Consider the following 21,779-nt stretch of genomic DNA (forward strand, 5'->3'; position numbering starts at 1 on the left):
AATAGAGGCGCGCACTAATGCAGCAAACACGTCTGCAATGTGGAAGTATTTAAAACTGTCAGAGAAAGACACAAAAATCATTATAAGCACGAAGCACCGGCAGCGAGAGACTGCTTATCGCTGCATCTCATGTCTCCGATGAGAAGAGGAAGATGTGGTTGTTGCTGGTTACTGTTTGATGATTAAAAATCGCGGCATGGCCTCAAACGATTACTAAATAAACTGCAGAATGTTATGTTTTCTAATACACGCACAAATTGCATTCAAAAAGCGCTGCACGAGCTCGCAGCGCCAGTATTCAAAGTCCAAAGCGCAAGGAAAATCTGCGCTAAATCAGTTACTCGTCATTTGCTCAGTAACATTTTTATCATTTATTTAAAGCCATGTGACAATGTGATACGTGAGACAAACATCTTCCCAAATTCGTAATGAGATTCATTTAAATACCTGCATGCTGTTGTCAACAAAAAGAAGCACTAAGACCTTCCTGCGGGTTTCTGCCAAAATAAATTATATAATAATTACTACCCTATAACAGCTCTATGCATTTATTATAACATTCACACAGTGTTCAAACTGGGATCTGTAATATATTCTAATGTTTAAAAATAAGTCTCTTCTGTTCAGCGAGGCTGCATTTATTTGTATAGTAAAAAATACATGCCTGATTCAAGAAGAGCGTCTCAAAAATGGCCAAAAAATATTATTTTAGTAACTTATTACTTTTAAGTTAAATTGTGCTTTGTTAGTATAATGTCTGATAGAATGTTAAAAAATGTTCAGTGTTAAGTAAATATTTTTAAATTGTTGATTTGTAATTGGTTTTTTTATTTGAAAAGCAGGGCAAAACAGTAAAAAGCACATTTTGGCTATTTCATTTATGCAATGGTGAAAAGAAAATGGTAGGCCTACATGGGGGAAGATATGCGAAAAACCGTGTTCGGTATTCGGTCTTCGGCCCAGTGTTTAATTTTGTTCGGCTTCGGCCAAGAATTTTCATTTCGGTGTATCCCTACTTATAGGCTATGTTATATATTATAATACATATTTCTAATATTGTATTATTTTTTGTTTGTCTTGCTTTGAGCAATTCGATGGAATACTCAAAACAACAGACGAAAAGGAGAACAACTTTATGGCAAAGATAGATATCTGTGGCTTCCCTTAATGGTCAGAGCTCAGAGGACAGTTTAACCGAGAAAGAGAAACAGAGAGAATGACTCAGAGCACAAATGAACAGGGTTCAGTCCATGTTCGGTCACTCTGTGTCCTAGATAGGAAGCAACTGGCAATAACATGTATGGCGGCAGTAAAGCACTGAGTCTCCATACTGAAGTCAGCCTGAACTCAACCCTCTTCATAACAGCAATCAATACTAAAAGACTACACACATTAGCTCTACATCACAGCTGTCCACAGAGGCCACTAACAATATAGGACTTGCCCTCAAAATGACAGAAGTGATTTAAGTAAGCTGGCACACCATAGGATCCATCCATGACATTCAGAAGATGCTGGGTTGTGTATCAGGCTAATTTTCCTTTGTACTTAAGAAGAGCAATAAACTATTTAGAAGAGATTAGAGAGCTAAGGATCTTCTGACCAACGTCAGCAGGAGATTTATTTTTTATTGTTTGAGTTCAATTGCTCGTTAAGCCGGTTAGACAAAGAGTGGCACACATTCAAGAGCAGATTCAGGCTGCACTTGACTTCCTGCAACACCTTTATATGACTCACGGATGACAGCACTGGTTTTATTACATGGTGTAGAAGCACTACTAGACAGAAGAATTATAATTAGGGGCTCACTTGAATATAGAGATTATCAAGGTGTTATTTTTGTTTAGAAGAGTCTAGATTTATCACAATTGTTGTTGGAATGCCTCATTTGGTAAGGAGGCCATAGGGTGAATGCACACGCGCACACACACACACACACACACGTAGGCACGCACACAACCTTGCAGACTGAGTCCATGTCTCCTCTCTCAGAGCTGGTCATTTGGGACACAAAGGTTTCAGTTGAAAGCTTCACATGCCAGTTCAGATCAAAACCACCATAGTCCAGATCAGCTCAATGGTGCTTATTGTTACTATGATCACTACAACCCTGCAGAATTAGGTCATTATGTAGGAGATAATTTGGACAGTCTTTTCACTGCAAAAAGCCCCAGCGGAGTATGGTAATAGGAAATATCTCTACCCTCCAAGGTCAATATGTCCCCTTGTGGAAACCACGCACAGATCCAGAATTAAAATGACAGACACAAGAGATGGCAACAGCACAAACACCTTTTACACACCAATTCAGAAACCAGGGTTTGTACTGTTTCAGACCAGCGCATTTCCAGAAGTTTTCCAGACATTCATGATTTTTAAAAATCATTATATTGATCATTGGGGCAGATTTCCATTTGGATGTCTGGAAAATCAGCCAAATTTCTTGAATTAATAGATTTAAACATTTATAGCTACTTATTAGTGTACAAATGTTTCTAATAAGATGCTTAGTGGACAGACTTCGTGCTGACTTGCAGTTGGGCTTTACTTTATAAGCAGTATTTATTATAATTTATAATAATAAATTATTATTAATTTTCTCCTGCTCAGACTTGTATTGGACAGTGTTGAAGTTACATCAGACTTCTTAATTTTGGAAGATTAAAAGTTTATTTTGTCCTCCACAGTTTACTATTGGATAATGTTTAAACAAACCTTGTGGGTTGCATCAGACTGCTCCAATTTGCTTGTATTTATTTTTGTCTTTTATTAAGTATCCTGATATACGTAATGTTATGCATAAACCCCATTATAAAGGCATATTAAAATGTTCCCTGTATAAGAAATATTTTTTGTGATTATTTATATAACATTATTACATATGTTATATTAAGCTTGAAGCATCAGAATCGGCCGATCACCATGACAAGAAACCGGTGCTCAATATCGGCTGCAAAAATCTTGATCAAAGCATCCCTACCTATAGTATTATCAAAGACTATAGAAGGCGCATCACTTGTATAGTTTTGAATGGGGAAAAATGCAACGCTCAATGTGGCCGCTCTGTCGAACGAAGACCCGCCTTCTGAGAAAAGGACCCAATCGCTAATCGGTAGACTCAGCGTGTCACTGCAGCTGCTGTTAGAAGTCCCGGTTGCTATAGAAACAATAAGCATGCTGAGATGTGCGCTTAAGACTGTGCATGTGCATTGGCTGGTCTAGCCTGAGAACTAAGCTTAACGCTATTTGAACAAAAAAACAACATTTATGATACAGTTGTTGTCAGATTTCATTGATTTCAAATATGAAATTTAATCATAAGCTTGGCGAACAGTTTTGGAGAATTTGATGTTTCCCCCTTCAAAGAGATAGGAGCTCCACTTGCATTCCCGAGAAACGTTTCAAAGATGGCCGCCGAGTGACTTGCCTTAAAGGGACTTTGGTATTATTACTAGGTTTCTAGTATTAGTTTCTGCTGTGGGATATCGAGAACTGTGAAATTTCACTGGTATCTAAAATTCTGATATCACAGCAACCTTTTTTCACTGCAAAATATTCTATATATATCACTCTCCCTTAAAAAATTATCAAATGTTGGTCACATCGGACCTGTGTCACATTGTCACCTCCTAATAGTGTTTAATAATCATGATTACTAAATATTGACCAAAACATCCAAATAGAGCTTATCTTTTAGTCTGATTAAGATGATTAATGTGCTTGTGCTGAATTTAGGTGTATTTTGATTGGACAGTGAGCAGTGATTCATTTGAGTCATATCTGAAGGAACTACTCAGCCCAAGTGTTAGAGAGAGAGAGAGACAGAGAGATGGGGCAATCAGAAGAGAAGCAGGGACAGGAGTGCGACACGCTAGTGGGGAGGTGACCATCCGTGGAGGCGACAGGCGAGACTGACAGCTGCTCCTGTAGAAGGAGGGGGTGAGGGAGCCTGCAACCGCCCTCCAATTGACCAAACACTCCAGATCACTCCCCTGCCCCAAGGGCACTAAAAACCCTCCACTAAACACACAGTTGCAAGAGCTTTCATGTTGTTTTCACACACTCTCAAAAGTCACAGACCTCTAGTTCACATGCAAACAGTGGTTTAAAACAGTTCATCCAAAAATTTACATTCTGCATGATTTACTCACAACTCATGTCATTGCAAAACCATATGACTTTCTTGCTCCAACATTTGGGTAAACTATTCCATTACGTTCTTTTGCACACAGCAAACATTTTATACTCTGGCTGAATGACAAAAAATGCGTGGCTCAACGGTCATCAGTAATTATATGGTTATAATTTATAGTATATCATCATACAGTCATAAAATGTTGTGTTACTCCGGTTACAGTTTCTAGGGCTGGTTTTCTTGATAAGCAGCCTGGAGCTGCACACATCAACAAGCTGTTTGAGAGTGTGGCCCACACACTAAATGCTTCCAGTTGTGTAACACTATTACTAAGTTGAAAACCGACACATCTCCCCCACATAGTGCTCTCTGACAGAGTGAATGAGTACAGCGGAACTGCCTTTCACAGACGGATGACACGGCGGTGAGAAGATGCTTGAAGATGCATGACGTTGCATGAAACACCATCGCTGTGATGTCATGAACATTGAATGAACTTCTAAACCTTGTGAATAGACAGGATGGCTGATCTATCACAGCAAAAACACTATAATATAATAATATCATATTGGTCACACCGTTAAACATTTAGTGCTGCAAAAAGGCTCTTTATGATACTGAAGGACTCAGTATGGTTCTATGCATGGACAATTAAAGCATAATACCATTCCAATAGTTAGAGTCAGTAAGATTTTTTTAATAAAGTAATTCTTTTATTCAGCAAGGATGCATTAAACTAATTAAAAAAGACAGTAAATTATTTGTAATGCTGTTCTTCTGAACTTCATATTCAAAGCATTCTGGAAAACATGGATCATGGTTTCCACAATATTATTAACCAGAACAACTGGTTACAACATTCATAAACAAGTTTTATGAGCACCAAACCAGCATAATAAAATTATTTTTCTAGGATCATGTGACACTAAAGCCTGGAGTAATGGCTTCTGAAAATTCAGCTTTGCCATGAAAGGAATAAATTTCATTTAAAAATGTATCAAAATATATATTAAAGACTAAAAAATATCTAAGCATTTCTGTTTTTACTGTGTTATGCGTCAAATGTCTTGGTGAGCTTATGAAATTTCTTTCAGAAAACATTACAGGTCTTCCATCAAATTCACTGTAAAACTGTACAGTCAAGTGTCAATGTCAACCAGAAGTCTGGATAAAAGGTACTGTAGGAGACCCGAATAGAGATATACAGAACTATTTATAAACTATATATAACACTAATTGAATAAACTAAAGTAGTGACTATTAAGTAATACATTTAATAATGGAATCTCTAAACTGACTAAGAGTCAGTAAGGGCTGCAAATATAGTTTACAAGAATCAAACAATGGTAATATCAAATTGGATAATCATCATTTTGTAATAATGACTAAAGGGAGAGAGGAAATGTCTACAGAAAAGGTGTGTTTGACAGATGTCTGTGTGCAAACAAGACTCGAGTACAGCACAAACAGACCAGCACTGCCATTGAGTTTGCATTAAAGCCCAGACACACTGACAGAAAAAGTGGTGCCCCTTTAACAACGTCTCAAATCTGAAAACAAAGGGTTTGAGAACAACAAAGATGGTAACATACATAAACCCATATGCACTCGATGTGTCTCTGTAATACGGTATTGTGTCTAGCAGAACTGTCAAGGGCTCTCTTTTCTTTGAGGTCTAGATCACTAAACAAACAATAGTCTCGGTCTCTTGGGATGAAATTAAGGGCCGGATGCAGCAACATTGCTATTCTACTTCTCATTCACGTTTGGTTCTTTCATTTACACGAGTTTAAAATCACATTTGAGAAAGGAAAATCACAATTTCTGCCGACACACTCCGGCTGCGTTTCGAAACCTAGTGAGCTGCCTACCTAGACCGCATGTCTGGGCATCACAGGCGCGTTCGGAAACTGCATTTTGGGCATCCAGACTTTCTCTCTAGGTAGGCAGCTCACTAGTTTTTGAGACACAGCCTGTTTGAAATTAAATTCTCTGAATGGAAACAGAGGACATTCAAACATTAACACAAAACAGTAGACAGCCGTCTGTTTGAGCTTACATTTGTGTCTGTTATAGCGCCATAAGACTGTGGGATTTAAATATTAGGTTAATATTATTAACATTATTAAGGCAGAGGCGATAACTCATCTCTTACCTTCAGACAGCTCGAGCTCCAACTCCGCCAACTGCTCTCTAACCTCTTTCGGTAAAGCTGCCAAATCCACACCGCGGTCTGCCATCGTCGTGAGAATACGCTGAAGTTATTTTAAGTGTGAAGAAATGCGTTTCGATAGCCAAAAATCCTCCCGTCAAGACAGAAGACATGAATTAAAAGGTGAGTAACGATCCGTCCGGACAACTACTCCTTCCGCCATGCTGTGAGAACTCACCAACGGCACTGTGCGGTCACGTGATCACGTTTACCTCCCGTGTGTGATCAATGACACCCCCAAACACACACACACACTTCGAGACGACACGCACCCGCCCTCTAGCGAGAGCTTGTACTATGATTTATGTACTATCTGATAGACAAGGGGTCGGGAATCTTTATATATATTATCATTATTTCTTTTTTTATTACGCATCTCCACTCCTAAAACCCACCCCATCTCCACCCCTAAACCTACTAATATGATGTCACACTTGGATGTGGGCAGGGTTGGATGTCCACCGCAGGATGCAGCGAGCCCTATACTTGAAAAATACGGTGTAAAAAGAAACCTTTGGTGCTCTCTGAGAGTGCTACAACTTCAACTGAGAGGCAACTGGTTACATTTGATTACTTTTTGATTACTTTTCTAAATTTCTAATAAATGTTTTCAACTGTTAATCATTTTGAAACATAACCAGGCAGAGTAACAATAGTACTCAATGCTGATTACTGTCAGACTTTCAAAATCCTTCATTACTTGAATTAAGATTATAATAATTAAATTTTAAAACATAGCCACTTTAGTACCTCCTTTTACTTTGAGATCATTCTGAGGTTAAATACAGATTTAATATCATAAGAAATAGTTTAATGGCTATGATCCTGTATTTGATACTGTTATGTATATGTATGTTATGTATTTATTTTTAAATTAAATATTGTTATAAATTAAATATTACATATGTACATTATTGCTATAAGACTATTATAGTGTTTGGTTTAAGAAACATTACTTGTTAATACATCATGCTAATACATCTATTTTTATTTTAACATAGTTATGTATTTACTTTGAATTTTCAATCATTTTTTTATGCATATTAACATGGATACTATTACTGCTATTTAAATAATATTTTACGTACATTTTATAATACAAGACCATTATAATGTTTGGTGCATTTTTTAATGAAGTTATGCATATTTACTTTAATGAAATATTTTACTTGTATAGGTATATTAGTACTATTGTATTTTAAATTATTGATATTCAAAGTGTTGTATATTTATAAAAAATGCATTGAATATAAAAAAATATATTTTTTCCCTAAAATGTTTAAAATCATATATATTACTGTTAACATATGTCACACTTCCAAACATTTGGTATCACAAAAAAACCCTGTCCTCTATAATATAAAAGACTCATGAGTTTAGTTTAGTGAATCAATAAATCTCCAAATCAAAGTTTATAAGAATCAACCAATTATTATATTATCATCATTATATTATTTCAATACAAAACTATATAATTACATAAAACATTTGAAGTATGTAGTCTTTAATGGTGCCTAAATAAGACTAGAAACTTTTTTTGTTGTTGTTTAATCAAAACTGCAGCACTGTGTTCAGAGTATTTCACTTCAACATGCATGAAAATAGTAAATAATATATGGTACACATATGTACATTACAAGGACAATTTCAAAAACAATCAGTCCAACTTGGAGTGAGTGAGGTTATTTCCCATAAAAGACATACATTTAAACCACTTTTTTCCACAATATCCTCTTTTTTTCTTTAGCCTAATTCCAAATGACTTTTTTGTTCAACCCATCTCAGGGAAACTGCATTGAATTTGCCTTGCATGAACTAATTCCATAATAAATTAATTGTGCATCATGTTGGAATTATGGATCATTAAGTCCATCAGAAATCTGGTACAACTTTAAAGTGATTATCAGTAAAAGGGGGGAATCAAACAGGCATTCTTACTAATCTATACAAATAAAAATACCAAAAAATATTTGAGTACAAAGTGTTAGAAGAACAAAAATAGAACGAAAAAAAGAAAGTCTACAAAAGAATTTGTACTTTTCAGTCTTACAACACACACACAAAAAAAGATTTATTATAATAGGTCATTTCTATAGTCCTGGCAGAGTACAATGAAAAAATGAAATCTTACAAAAAGTGCCAGTGAAGCTCAGAATTCTCCATTCTGCTCATTTCAGATCAACACTCCTCTATATGGGTTTGGCTGAATGACTACAGTGCCAGCAGATAATACAACAGAAAAGCCAGGGTCAACACTTAAACCAGGAGCCATTTGTGAGATATCGTTTAAGTGCTAACCTTGATATGCTATTTAAAAGAGTAGCTGACAATCTCTGAGACACCAAACGGGAAAAATTAATCCAAAATGTCTTTTAGTGCATTCTGACAGGCCTATAAACATTTTGGACTAACATTGTGTTAATGCAGCATTACGCACTGCAAATAACGACAGAAAATTAAAGAACGTTCAAGTTACATACACTGAGTAACAACAGTACATCTTAGTCCCTTGTTTACATGCTGCCTTTTTTTTTTTTAAAGTGTCTGATATTGCGTAAAAAGACCATGTGTTTGGATAAACATCTTAGTACAGATAAAAGCATTCAAACAACAGTAGAATTGGACACTTTTTGTTCCCTGCAGCCTTTCTAGTTACATGTAATAGCACCCTATTACATCCAGGTGGCAGTATAGGATATGCTTAAAATTAAGGGCAGTGCTCTCTGGCTGTTATTAAAGGCATTACTGTTAATTCATTACCCCAGGTCTGATAGTACAGATGCCTGAATATGCTAGGTGACCAGTCGGCTCAGCGACACGGAGTGAGGTTAACCTAAAAAGAGGCACTCGTGTGATTAATAAGGCAGAATCCTCATCTCTTCTAATTGGTTATAAGGGATTGTGCATGTTAATGAGTCGATAAGCAACCAGAGAAACAAATAGTGTTACAAAGCATTGTGATATCAACTTTAACAGTCGGGTAGTCGTGAAAGTGACTGCATGGGAGAGTACAGAGGCACTAGGGCTGTATTTCCGTAAATTGAGCACAATGAAAGCCACTTTTTGCCACAAAAAAAATAAATCATGATTTGGTAAATTATAATTAATATATATATATATATATATATACACACTATACATAGCCAAAATTCTTAGATATTAAGACATAATGAGATTAGTCTTCATTGTAAGACACTATCATGAGAAATTCTGAAATTGTAAATAATTGTAATTACAAGTCAAAATCATAACATGCTCATCATTATGAGAAAAGTCAAAATTATGAAGAGTCATTTTTTGACTTTTCATAAGTTCCGATTTCTGACATAATTATAACTTCTTTTGGTCAATTTTTACTTTTATGATCTTTTATGACATAATTATGGGATAAAAGTCCCAAAAAATTATAAATTTCAAAATGTATTTTTTCATAATTAAAATTTTTATGGCACAATTTTGACTATCTCTGTTATGATTTTTATGTCATTATCATGGTTTATGCTCTATTGTCATCTTTTTAATCTCATAATTATGCATGTCTTACTTTTGATGTTTTATCTCATAATGACTTAGTATCTAATAATACTGACGTTTTATCTAATACGGTAATTATTTACCAAAGCATTTTTTTTCCTCTTATGAAGCAGAAATTGGATTCCATAAAGAACACAGTAGCAGGGGTAGACAATAACTAATAAAAAAAGAAAAAGACAGGGCAAAAAAAGTCTCAGACTACTTTAGGAGACTTAACTCGTAATGGCCAACGTAACTCAATCTAAAGCTGTATTTAAAACATTGCGATCACAGAGAAAGGAAATGGTATAATTTAAAACTGTAAATATATCGATTTCTCAAGACAAGGGTCCTGATTGACCTCGGACAGTATGCTGTTTGCCGTTTCTGAGTTTGTCGTACACAAGAAAACAACGATAGGACCAAACTATGAGGTTCCATAGCCCAAACTGCGCGCAATGTGCCAATACAATACAGTTTATATATAGCAAAAAGTTTGCATGCTAACAAGGCAGTCTTAGTGTATCAGTCCATCACAAACTGCTATTTTTCATTGTACATCAATGTACACCCACACGAGAAGCACACATGCACACGTCGATTATAAACGTATATAACAGGTTAAAAATGAGGTAAGATGAGCGAGGGTCAGATGAGGGGGATGGCCACCTGAAAACTAAAAACCTGCTCTACAACAGCAAGGTAGAATATCCTACAGAACATTAAAGCATCACGTTTCTCTCAAACACACACACACTCACTAATACATACATACATATATATATATATATACATACATATATATATATATATATATATATATATATATATATATATATAAGAATATATAAAGTATTGCATCGTCGCAACTGCATGTGTGACATACACCAAGTGCACAGTCACGGTTCAAACAATGTCTTGATTGCAGCGTGTGTCTGTGGGGATACGTTTAATGACAGGAAGTGCTTTGCAGTCCTACAGCCAGTGGAGGAGCAGGAGGAAGTTGAAGGAAGGAGCAGGAGTTACAGAGGATGCAAATGAGAGCATGGCTTGGAGTCCAGCCCCCGTAGTCTATGGCATAGTGAACGACAATCTCCTTCTGTCTCTCTCTATATGTGTACATAGTCCCAGTTTCATTCCCAGAATGCAGCTGAGCTCCAGGCCAGAGCGTGATGGCGTGAGAGGGAACCAGTGTTCTCCTCTCGCAGATCTGCCCCCCTCTCCTGGGATGCGGAGAGTCCCAGGCAGACTGTTACCTGCTCTCATTATCTGCTGGATGGGTGGGACTGTGTGGCCATGATGACGTGCGATGGCCCGCCGCGTTCCCCTCGCTGGTTGCCCATCCCCGCCAGCACTGACATGGCCACTGCCTCGGCGCGGGAGGTCAGGCCGTTGGGGCCTACCGCGGACGAGGGGCTGGGGGCCAGAGAGCTGTGCTGAATGACCGGTGCCGGGGAGCCCGTGGGCTCAGATGTCTCTTTCATGTGCTCCTCTCCTGAGAGACATCAATAAATGAAGGTTAGGTCCTGCAGATGCAGGTGAAAGACCTCAACGTGAGCTCCACTCACCCAAGTAGACGGCTTTCTTTTGGAGGTTGGTGACGGGACAGTCTTTATGGGCTAACAGCAACTGCTTCAGATGAGCAACTTCGTTTCGCAAATGAGACACCTCGTTCTTGTACAAAAAAAATACAGGAAAACAAAAAAGTGTGAACATCACTCTTGGACACAAACTAGCTGACAACAAAGCACTTGCAAACACATTTGTATCCACTCAATTTCAAAGTACAATGCCAAACCATCAATGCACACAACAAAACGAAAGAAGAAGAAACATGACAATTTAAAAAACTATATAAAAATAAGGCCAATAATAATAAAATAATAAGCAATAATAATAAAAAATATAAAACAAAATGAAATAACAAAAACAATAATAAATACATAATACATGTATAAAAATGTTCTGTACTTACAATTATTCTTCTTCTTATTATTAATAGTATCAGTGATAAAGTCAATTTGAAATAATGTCAATAACGGTAAAGAAATAAAATAAAATAAAAAAATCTAGTCTCAGGTTATGTTTGGAATGAGATACTAGCAATACTGCAGTATAGGTAAAAATATTTAAAAAATATGAAAATATTTTAGAAACCAGTATGTGAAATAGTATGCGGTAAAAGTTATAAGTTTGCTACAAATTTGTCACATAATCTCATAACATTACATATTTACATCTTGGTGAGCAACATCCAGTTATCTATGAAATATATGCAGCCTTTTTTTGGTGCAATCTTAACTTTTGCCCCACAAAAGTAACAAAACATCACAGCTGATATTGCTATCGGTTCAATCTTGACTTTTTAGATAGAAGTTATGGACAAATGCAGTGATTCATGGATACGGAATCCCACACAGTATACACTGTTTGCATAAAATCTGGGTTTTACATGCGTTGCATTCTGAAATTTACATACTGTAAAAATATGGAAGGACACAGAGGAACCACGTCACACATTTCTCAAATTGCAATAAGCAATATATCAGTGCTCATTCACATTTTAGATTTTAAAAAAAAGTTGGAAAATCTTTCGCACACACTAACCGACAGCGAGACGTTGATGGAGGTGAGTTCTTCGGCCTTCTTCTCCAGAGAGCAGACCCATATCTTGCGTTTCTGTCTACAACGAGAAGCTGCTGCTCGGTTCCGCTCAAGAAAGCGCTGCCTCCTCTCATCAGGGTCGTCATCAGCCGTCCTCCGCCTGCGACCTCCGGTGGGCTGAGCGGGTGACACCTGAACACAGCAGGGCAGAGTAAACAGAGATGTTTACTGCTTAATGCCACAGTAAAGTGAAAGACTGCTCCCTGACAAACACAAATGCATATAAAATGTTTACACTCCGCAATTCGAGTGTGAAGATACACCATACCTGTGGCTGAGCAGGGGATGGGGCATCTGGATGCTGGACCAGCAGCTGGCTTTGCTCCACTCTCTGAGGGGCCATCGCACTGGACCCCATCGCCACACCCAGACAACCCTGAGCTGCGGGCATCTGCTGAGATAATGCTGCTTTCAACCTCTAAGGACAACAACAAAAACATCATGGTAATATGGCACAAGATGGCATTCTGTTCAATTATAAGGCAGCTGTTACAGCCGCAACATTCAAATTTTTTTCTCTTTCATGTGGAATTGGCATTTCATAAAACTGTGAACCGCAACTCATCAAGCACTGAGGAGAGAAATCATGTGATAGAAAGGAAATAACAGTGTGAACTTCTGCATTTTATTTCTATAGTTTAGTATGGTCATCTATGAAAATAGTTATTTTTTGCATATCCTTGTATAACAAGTATATTTGAAATACAAACTGTTAATGACAGAGCTGCTTTATTCCAACAGCCTGTGTTTGTTTGTTGTGAAAACTATCACCCATGTGATGTGCTGGATAAAGACTTTCAACATGGGAACTCTAGGCAAGGCAAGGCATCCGAGCATTTTGCAAAATGATCCACAGGCTGTATTAGGAAGAAAACAGATTTGCCCTCACCATCTTTGCCTCATTGTGGGGGTTATAACCAGAGGGTGAAGACGAGCCGCTGCTGCTGCCCCCTAGTGGAGGGCCGGGAATTCCTGGAATGTTGGGCACCATACACAGGGGCCTTGCCAGCTACACCACAAGGCCAAATGCAAAACATATTATGAGGCAAATTATGAAAGATCAGAAATGACAGCTCACATTTTAAAAGAGAAATGAGTCATTTTCGAGCTACAAGTGACACTGTGCTGAAACAAGGGAGTTGTATGACACCTAAACATTGGAAAAATATTACTCACTTTGTCTTAAATTGAATCACAGCAAAGTGAATCACTTCAAGGTAAGTGACGAGAATCTATTTTCGAAGTAATAGGTATTGGAAGACTGAAATCTCCAACTGTCTGTCAGGATTACATTTCAATAATACATTTCAAATCACCAAAGTTTGCTTCTAACTCAAATTATGCTAACACAAGGCATTTTTACAGACTCCTAAACATGATACTAAGGACCTCTTTCTCAAACTATAAAGGCAGCTATATATTTTAAGACTGATTAATAATAATAATAAAATAATAATTAATACTATTGTTACTGTAATAAAGTCAAAATAAATTATTTAAATATTATCTGGAAAATATCAGTTTATTAAAAAAACTCAAAATAATTATTAGTTACTGTGAAGTTATATTTTAGTATTATTTATATACAATTATAGTAGTTATTAATAAATTTTGCATTTATTTTTAAATGTCCAGTTTTCATTAAAATTTTTGTTTTGTTTTAGTAAATTTGTAATGCGCTTTGTCATTTTGTTAATTCTATTTAATGTTATATTCTGTGTAGCTATCTTAGTATTTTAACTAAAACTTTTTATTTCAGTTTCAAGGCAAGTTTTATTTCATGTAATATTTATATTTTACTTTATTTCAGCTTTAATTAGTATTTTGATAGTTTCAGTTTTAAATTACAATGAATTTTAATCCACAGATCTTGCAGACCATATTATGAAAATCAGTTTTACAGTAAACAAAAAGGCAAGTGTCACCATCTCTCCCATTCCTTTTCCTTTGAGTGGGCCATCTCTTTATACTCCACATATTTATATTCCAATACTCAGAAATACACTTCAAACTTACAGATATTACAGAGGGCATCTGCATAGGCCCTGGAAGCACAGGAACTGTTTGACCATTGGGAAGCATCATCATTGGGTACGGCACTGTGGGAGATCTAAAACAGAAGAAGAGAGATGCCCAGTTTGCACAAGCAGCGAGAGCAGAAAGCAATGCACAGACTGAAGTTCTGCTCTCTTCCTGTCCACTATCTGACCAATAGTGGACAGGTCAGATAGTGACCTGGAACTTGTCAAGTTCAGCACAAATGAGCCAGCTGCCCACAGTTTCCTAAGAATTACAACCAAATCAACTTATAGCAGCACAGTGAGTCATATAGAAATGAGTCACACAGAACAGGCTGATGGCCAAAAGCGCTGGCTCCTCATTGATAGGTTGTGGTTGTGCTCTTACCCCAGTGTGCGGTTGGATGGTGGGGTGTGTGTGATGACAGAGGTAGGGGAGGGCATTGTGGGCTGCAGGCCGTCATAACCCAGGTACAGTGGGAGGGAGCCAGGACGTACTATGGCAGGGGTGGGAGCCGAACTGATGGCAGGCTTTGGAGGAGAATCCTGTAAAAAAGATAATCAGCCAGCTAAGCACAAAAAATAATTCAAAAAGCAACACTGTTTGCTTCCAAAAGAAATTTCATCCAGTCATGACTGTTTGTTTAGTGATGCAACACATCCAGTTCAGTTACTGTAAAATACATAGTTTAGTGAAATGTACAATTATGGTCTCTACAGTGGCCACGTGAATGCCAAATGTGTGCTAGCATACATTACTACAAACTATTTTAGATATTTTATATTCTAATTATTCTACAAAAAGTCTCAGACCACTAGTGAAAATTCTAAAATTGAGCATTTTCTCATATTTTTTGTATTTTAATTAATTAAAACTAAATTTTAATTAATGGGGGGCAGTCATGGACTAATGGTTAGAGTTGGACTTGTAACCCAAAGGTCGCGGGTTCGAGTCTCAGGTCCGGGAGGGATTGTAGGTGGGGGGAGTGAATGATCAGCGCTCTCTTCCACCTTCAATACCACGACTGAGGTGAGAACCTTGAGCAAGGCACCGAACCCCCAACTGCTCCCCAGGTGCTGCAGCAAAAATGGCTGCCCACTGCTCCTGGTGTGTGTTCACGGTGTGTGTGTTCACTACTCACTGCTGTGTGTGTGCACTTCGATGGGTGAAATGCAGAGCACAAATTCCGAGTATGGGTCACCATACTTGGCCACACGTCACGTCACGTTACGTCCTTTCCTTTCCTTTCCTTCTTTCCTTTAATTTCCTTTCCTTTCTTTCCTTTCCTTAAATTATTTGCATAATTAAATACATTGTTAAAAATAATAATTTTAAATAATTTTCATTTATTACATTTTAACTTGTTTTTAATTATTTTTATTACAAATTATATTTTCAATACAAGTGAAAATTTCTATGTAAAACTTTATATGAAATTCATAACGTCCTGTATTTGTCCTCCTATTGCAAAACTCAAACTCCATGAACTCTACAAGTTTGTGTAAAACCTGATTATCATATTCTCCATGATTTGAGAATGATCTAAAAAGTATTGTGTGCTTCAGTGGAAGAACATCTGTCTGCACAAAAATACACATGATCAATGTCAGAATCTTAAATGTTCATTTTACATGTTTCAAAATCCTAACATTCTAGGTTTAAATCAGGCTTTGATTTCCAGTGTAGCTTCAGATTTTTAGACTTTGTGCTTTTGGTTTTGCTCTAGCAGTCTGGTTTGCATAAAGCATGTACCTTTCCTCTGCTTACGGGCTCTTTGCTGCTGTCTGACATGCTGGAGATGGAGTCAGGGCTGGCAGGCGGAGAAGAGTCCACCTCCACAAGGTCCTCCTCCTTCACCTTAATGTCTGAAGGCGTCTGCAAACTCATGTCAAGTGCTCCTGAATTAGGAGCAGGCAACTGCATGGAGAAAAAAAAGAAAGAAAGATGAAGAACACGACAGACAGAGAAGGAGAGAACAAGACGAGATGGCGTTACACATGAGAACTGATAGGGAACTCTGCAGTCCATAAATCTGAGTTTTTGGCAGCAGGCAGCCCGAGCTCCTCATGTTTGGAGCACGTCTGACTGTATGACTGAATCCCTCCACCCAGTCCCATAGCTCACCGGGTTCTTGGCCCTCTTGTCCTCATCTTCCTGGGCCTTAGGGAACTCCTGCTCGAATGAGCTGGCCAGCTCATTGAACAGGCCCACCTCTTCACAGTTTTTCAGGAAACGAGTGGGAGTCGGCGTCTGGTCTGGAGTACAGAGCGAGAAACAGAGAGATCTCATTGTTTCCTTATGCAAGATGGCCCCAAGGACAATATAAACTCTGCCACGCAGCTAAACGGCTGTACGTACCAGTACTTATCCAAATCTGCTTGCGATTTAACATGATACATCTGGGAGAGTTCAAGGCTGTTATTACATTTGTGTTTTTTCCCAAGGGTTTAATGTGACAAAAAAAACAGCCCGTTGTGAATTTTCCCCCTTAAAATTACTATCTTAAGGGGACTTAGCTTCACTCCACAGCTATAAAGTAATGATATCGAATTACATTGTTAAATCTCTGTACTATTTGTTTGTCAGTGCCATTAACCCCAAAAGACGTGACAAAAAACATGCACATAAGTATGGGATGGATGGTAGAAACATTCACCTACCAAAGACAAATAAATAATTGCTAGAGTGTTTATTTTATACATATAAAAATGCATTCAATATTTCTATAATTTAATAATAAATCAAGTTACATAATTGTCATTAAAACACATATATTTAACCCTAACTTTTTAAATGTTTTATATAAAAAAAGTAAATTGTGTTATAATTTAATTAAACACAATTATACAATTAGTTATATATATGTTATGTAAGGGATAATGTAATTTATAAATAATATTTTTTAATTAATACATTAATATTATAGGATATACTTATATTATATATTATAATATATATATACACACACATATACATAGACTGACATGTGTATATAATTATATATAAAAGAATATTTTTGATAACTGTGAACTGTGCATTCACACTGTCTGTGTGCAAAGTACCTGCAATGATGACTGAGTCAGTTCTGGCAGGTCCAAACTTCAACGTCATTTCATGTTTGTGTTTATGGACAGCCAGGTGGTCCTCATTAGTAAACCTCTACAAAGCGACACAGATGAACAGATGGATTACGAGACAAATCTGACCAGAAAAAGAGAAAGGAACATTTCAAGACCTCAGGGCAGAGACACATTTCCAAAGGAAGAAGAGGGAGTGGCATTATCAAGATTTGTCTTTTGAAACAGATATTGTAGGCCAGAGAGGACTTAATAATGATCGTTTTTCACCAAACCCGTGCTCTGCTCAAAGTCTCTGAGGTATAGGATGTAACTATACAGTGTCAGTGTCAAAGACATACAGTGGAGACGGCTTTCTGTTTCACAGCTGACCTTTGTGCCCTTATACAGCCTCAAGGCTTACAACACTAACGTTGTAAGTAAGCTTCCGTTCAGAAGTGCAGCTACAGCATTACACAGTAAGTATTGAACTTCCACATTTGTCACATAATAAAAAAAAATTCTACCAGCTTTCATGCAATACAAAAATACATTGTGCAAAGGACAAAAAGATGTTTTGTGGTTTAGCACTTTGACCCAGTGGCTGAGCCATGATGTTGTCCATGCAAGACACAACAGCTTATGGGCAGAGCAAACTACACAGATGTATTCAATTAACATTTAAAACAGGCAATCATGCATTCTCCAACGTGCTTTTATATTTACCTTTGAAACAAAACGGCTGTTAAAGTGGTAAAACTGTACGCTGCAGATACACAGCCAGTGAATCATGGATATTTAAGGAACCAGTATTAAAGATGCTTTTTTTGGAATATGATGCATAAAATGCCCCTATGATCTGACAGATAACAATGAAATAGGTGTTCTAAGCAGGAAAGGGAAACTAATTAAAGAAATATATATATATATATATATATATATATATAAGGGATGCACGATATTGGATTTTGCCGATATCCAATATGCCGATATTTTTAAACTCATTTTGGCCGATACCGATACCAATATATTTCCTTTAGTTTGAAAACAACACCAAGTCTCCCCTGTGCAGAAATTATAAGAAAAATATTCTTAATTTTGGTTAGTTTTTAACAAAAACGTATTTGTTAGAATTAAATAAACAATAATGAAGGTTTTTTTGCCAGTACATTGAAGCTTCGAAAAAAACTATAAATAAACTATAATTCGCTGCATTGTTTTCTCCAGAAAGATGCAGTGTTAACCCCAACATTTTATTTTAAGATTTAACATTTGTAGATGGTCTAAAGCAAAAGAGTTGTAAAAATTCTGAAAATCTTTTACAGCTTATAATTTGTTTAAAAAATAAAACATATTACACATTAATGAATAAATCAGTATATATAAAATTATTTAATTTACAAGTGTAATGTTTGTGATTTTTTTTTTCATGTAAGCTATAGCTTCTGACCTTTAAATCAAAACATACTCATTATTTTATGACATCAATTACTGCTTTATTTAATCAGAAACACAGTCTAAATGTTATTCGTGTAGGCCATTTTACTTTAAATTTTATTAGAAGTAGGCCAACAGCGCCCCCTACAGATTAAAACTCCTTGCGGTACGGGCATTAGGACCTGGGGGAGGCTGTCACTGCAATCACACTCATTCTGTACATGCTTTCACAGATTAAATGCAGAGATCCAAAAGAATTCATCTAATCATCATTCAGACAAAACTTTGCTTTAAGAATGAGCCACACTGTTGAAGTGATCTAATCACTAGCACACCCTGAGCACATGTGAGTTAAGGTATTCCTCCTATCGGCAAGACATATCTGCATAATTTTTCATATCAGGTCGATGCCGATATTTACATTTAAACCCATTATCGGCCGATTCCGACCAATAATATTGTGCATCCCTAATATATATATATAAAACCTCCTTTTCTGTTTGATTGTTATGATTTTAGTTCCTTAACAGTTCCACAAATACCGAATCTTTACTGAATCGTTACTGAATCTTTCACAACAAAGAAATCTGGAAAAAAAAAAAAACAACAAAATGCAACTCCACTGCCAAATAATGAGATAACTTTGCTATATAAATATGCAACAATTCTTGAAAAAGGTAAAGATTTTTTAAAGACTTTTCACTTCGTCTTAGAAGCAGCATTGTCATACTGTCTGTTTTAACTACGTTAACTACATGTTAAATGAATAATATTAACAATCTAATATGAACAACAAGAGTAAGTACAAGATTACACAGTAAGACATAAACTCTTTATTTTAGATTCACTAAAAAACAGATCATAAGAGTCATTTGTCCAGGAATCAGACTGCTTTGGATGAGCAAAAAAAAAGAAAAGAAAAAAGAAACAGCTAATAAGAGTCAATCGTTCAGGAATCAGACTACTTTGGATGTGATGTAAGCTATATTTCATTCACTTGGGTATCAGACTACATTGACAGCACTGTATTGTATGTGTTTGATTCACTAAAAAGAAGCAGTTCAAAAGAGTAATTCGTTCAGAAGTTATTTGCTCAGGACTACACTGTTTACACTGTATGTTTGTGATTCACTAAAGAACCGACTGATTTGGACAAAACTGGTTGCAATGCATAGTTTGGATTCATTAAAAAGTTTGACTCAAAATAGTTATTTGCTCAGGAATCAGAACTACACTGTTTGTAACGGATGTTTTTGATTCACTAAAAACAATGGAATCGAACAAGTGATTTGTTTGGCAACTGGACACCACCTGTCATGCTGTTATGTTTTTGATTCACAAAAAAAAAAAAACTACTCAAAATAGCTATTTGCTTTGGATTCAGACTACATCAGTTGCGATGCGAGTTTTTGATTCACTAAAAAGAACCAATTCAAAAGAGTCGTTTGTTCAGGAATTGGACTACACTGGTAAACGCTGTGTTTATGGAATTCATTAAAAAGAACTGGCTCATTTGGAATCAGATGACACTGGTCAAGCGTCATCCAGTTTAGATTTTTTTTGTAATGGAACATTTTGTGGAAAATAACAGTTATTTGAAGAAGCGCCTCAACTACTGGATCCTTGCGGTCTCTTCCAAAACAGCTCGAGCAGACGTGGAGCCTCTAGGATTAGCTTTTCCTCTTTCTGAGTGGATTTCATGACTCAAGCCATGTTCTCTGGGCTTCACAGTCTTCTTCAGACTATTTCTGGCTCCGTGTCACGGTTACAGTTCAGCCATGACAGCGCAAAGTGGAAACACAGTCAAGTGTCAGAGGTGTATTTTTAGATGTGCCAGCATCACCAATACAACAACCTCATGGCCCGTAGCTTCTTCTCTCTTGACTTAAATGAGTTACTCTGGCAGGGACAACACACGATGACAACACAAGGACAACAGAATGGCTGAAGCAAACAGAGCAACTCATTAACACCAACAAACAAGAGGCACAGCTAGAGTGCCTTATGTGCATGGAGTAGACTTTTTATACTTCCGCTTTTGCAGCTATATCTTAAGTTTGTACTTTCCTCTCAGAAAGCAGAATGCAACACTGGGAAATGCAACAAATAGAGCTTATCTAGTAATCAAGATTCAGAATGAATGTGATATAGCAGCACAGTCTAGTATTAAGCTGGCCTTACTAAAATCAATATGCATTTCTCATTAATTCACGTAAGTATACGCAATGCACAAATCAATGCACAAAGCAATGCACATTATTTGTCAAATACCAAAGTATAAATACTCTTTCAATAAGTTCTCCCAGCAGCACATGGTCATCCATGCATAAAATCTGAGTTTTTGTTGACCTAAGGTTACTACAACACATGCTCCTACATGTAGAGCTGCTGTGCTCATGCAGGCAGAAAGAAAGTTTGAGCCCAGCTCACTTCTTTTACTGATCTTCTTCCCATTATTTCCTGTTTTTTCTATACCATATCTAGAGAAACTTGAAAAAAAAACAGCCTAAATATACTTTAGAAGCAGTTCATTATAAACAATCTTAGTTCGCTCATTCCAGTTGCTAATATCTATTGGTATACCGTAGATTTGAATCCTAACAAAAAAAGGCTAAAACGTCAAAAATAAAATCTTTAAAAAATGCAGCAAAACAATTAATATTATAAAATATTATTACAATTTAAACAACTGTTTATAATTTCAAAATATGTTAAAATGTAATTTATTCCTGTGATGGCAAAG

At 36.6% G+C, this 21,779-nt stretch overlaps 2 protein-coding genes across 3 annotated transcripts in view; both read right to left on the reverse strand.

The window, feature by feature from the left end:
• The window catches only part of LOC306859603 (disco-interacting protein 2 homolog B-A), a 73,934-nt gene extending 67,383 nt beyond the window's left edge, over window positions 1–6,551 (reverse strand). Inside the window, exon 1 of the mRNA XM_079400713.1 lies at window positions 6,291–6,551. Within this exon, the coding sequence (XP_079256839.1) occupies window positions 6,291–6,375 (85 nt within the window). The 5' untranslated portion in view covers window positions 6,376–6,551. The remainder of the gene's footprint in view (window positions 1–6,290) is intronic.
• A 4,463-nt stretch (window positions 6,552–11,014) lies between these two features.
• Window positions 11,015–21,779, reverse strand: part of LOC306859604 (ankyrin repeat and SOCS box protein 8-like) — a gene marked incomplete at its 3' end in the record, with an annotated part of 30,632 nt that continues 19,867 nt past the window's right edge. The window contains exons 3-12 of one of the 2 annotated variants that reach the window (XM_079400714.1): window positions 17,606–17,702; window positions 16,668–16,798; window positions 16,296–16,460; window positions 14,931–15,088; window positions 14,541–14,634; window positions 13,414–13,533; window positions 12,793–12,942; window positions 12,468–12,656; window positions 11,429–11,534; window positions 11,015–11,355 (exon numbers count right to left, since the gene is read on the reverse strand). In XM_079400714.1, coding sequence (XP_079256840.1) covers window positions 11,126–11,355; window positions 11,429–11,534; window positions 12,468–12,656; window positions 12,793–12,942; window positions 13,414–13,533; window positions 14,541–14,634; window positions 14,931–15,088; window positions 16,296–16,460; window positions 16,668–16,798; window positions 17,606–17,702 — 1,440 coding nt within the window. The remainder of the gene's footprint in view (window positions 11,356–11,428; window positions 11,535–12,467; window positions 12,657–12,792; window positions 12,943–13,413; window positions 13,534–14,540; window positions 14,635–14,930; window positions 15,089–16,295; window positions 16,461–16,667; window positions 16,799–17,605; window positions 17,703–21,779) is intronic. The other variant, XM_079400718.1, reaches the window with a different exon arrangement.

Source organism: Barbus barbus (assembly GCF_936440315.1).
Source record: "Barbus barbus genome assembly, chromosome: 40".
NCBI lineage: Eukaryota > Metazoa > Chordata > Actinopteri > Cypriniformes > Cyprinidae > Barbus > Barbus barbus.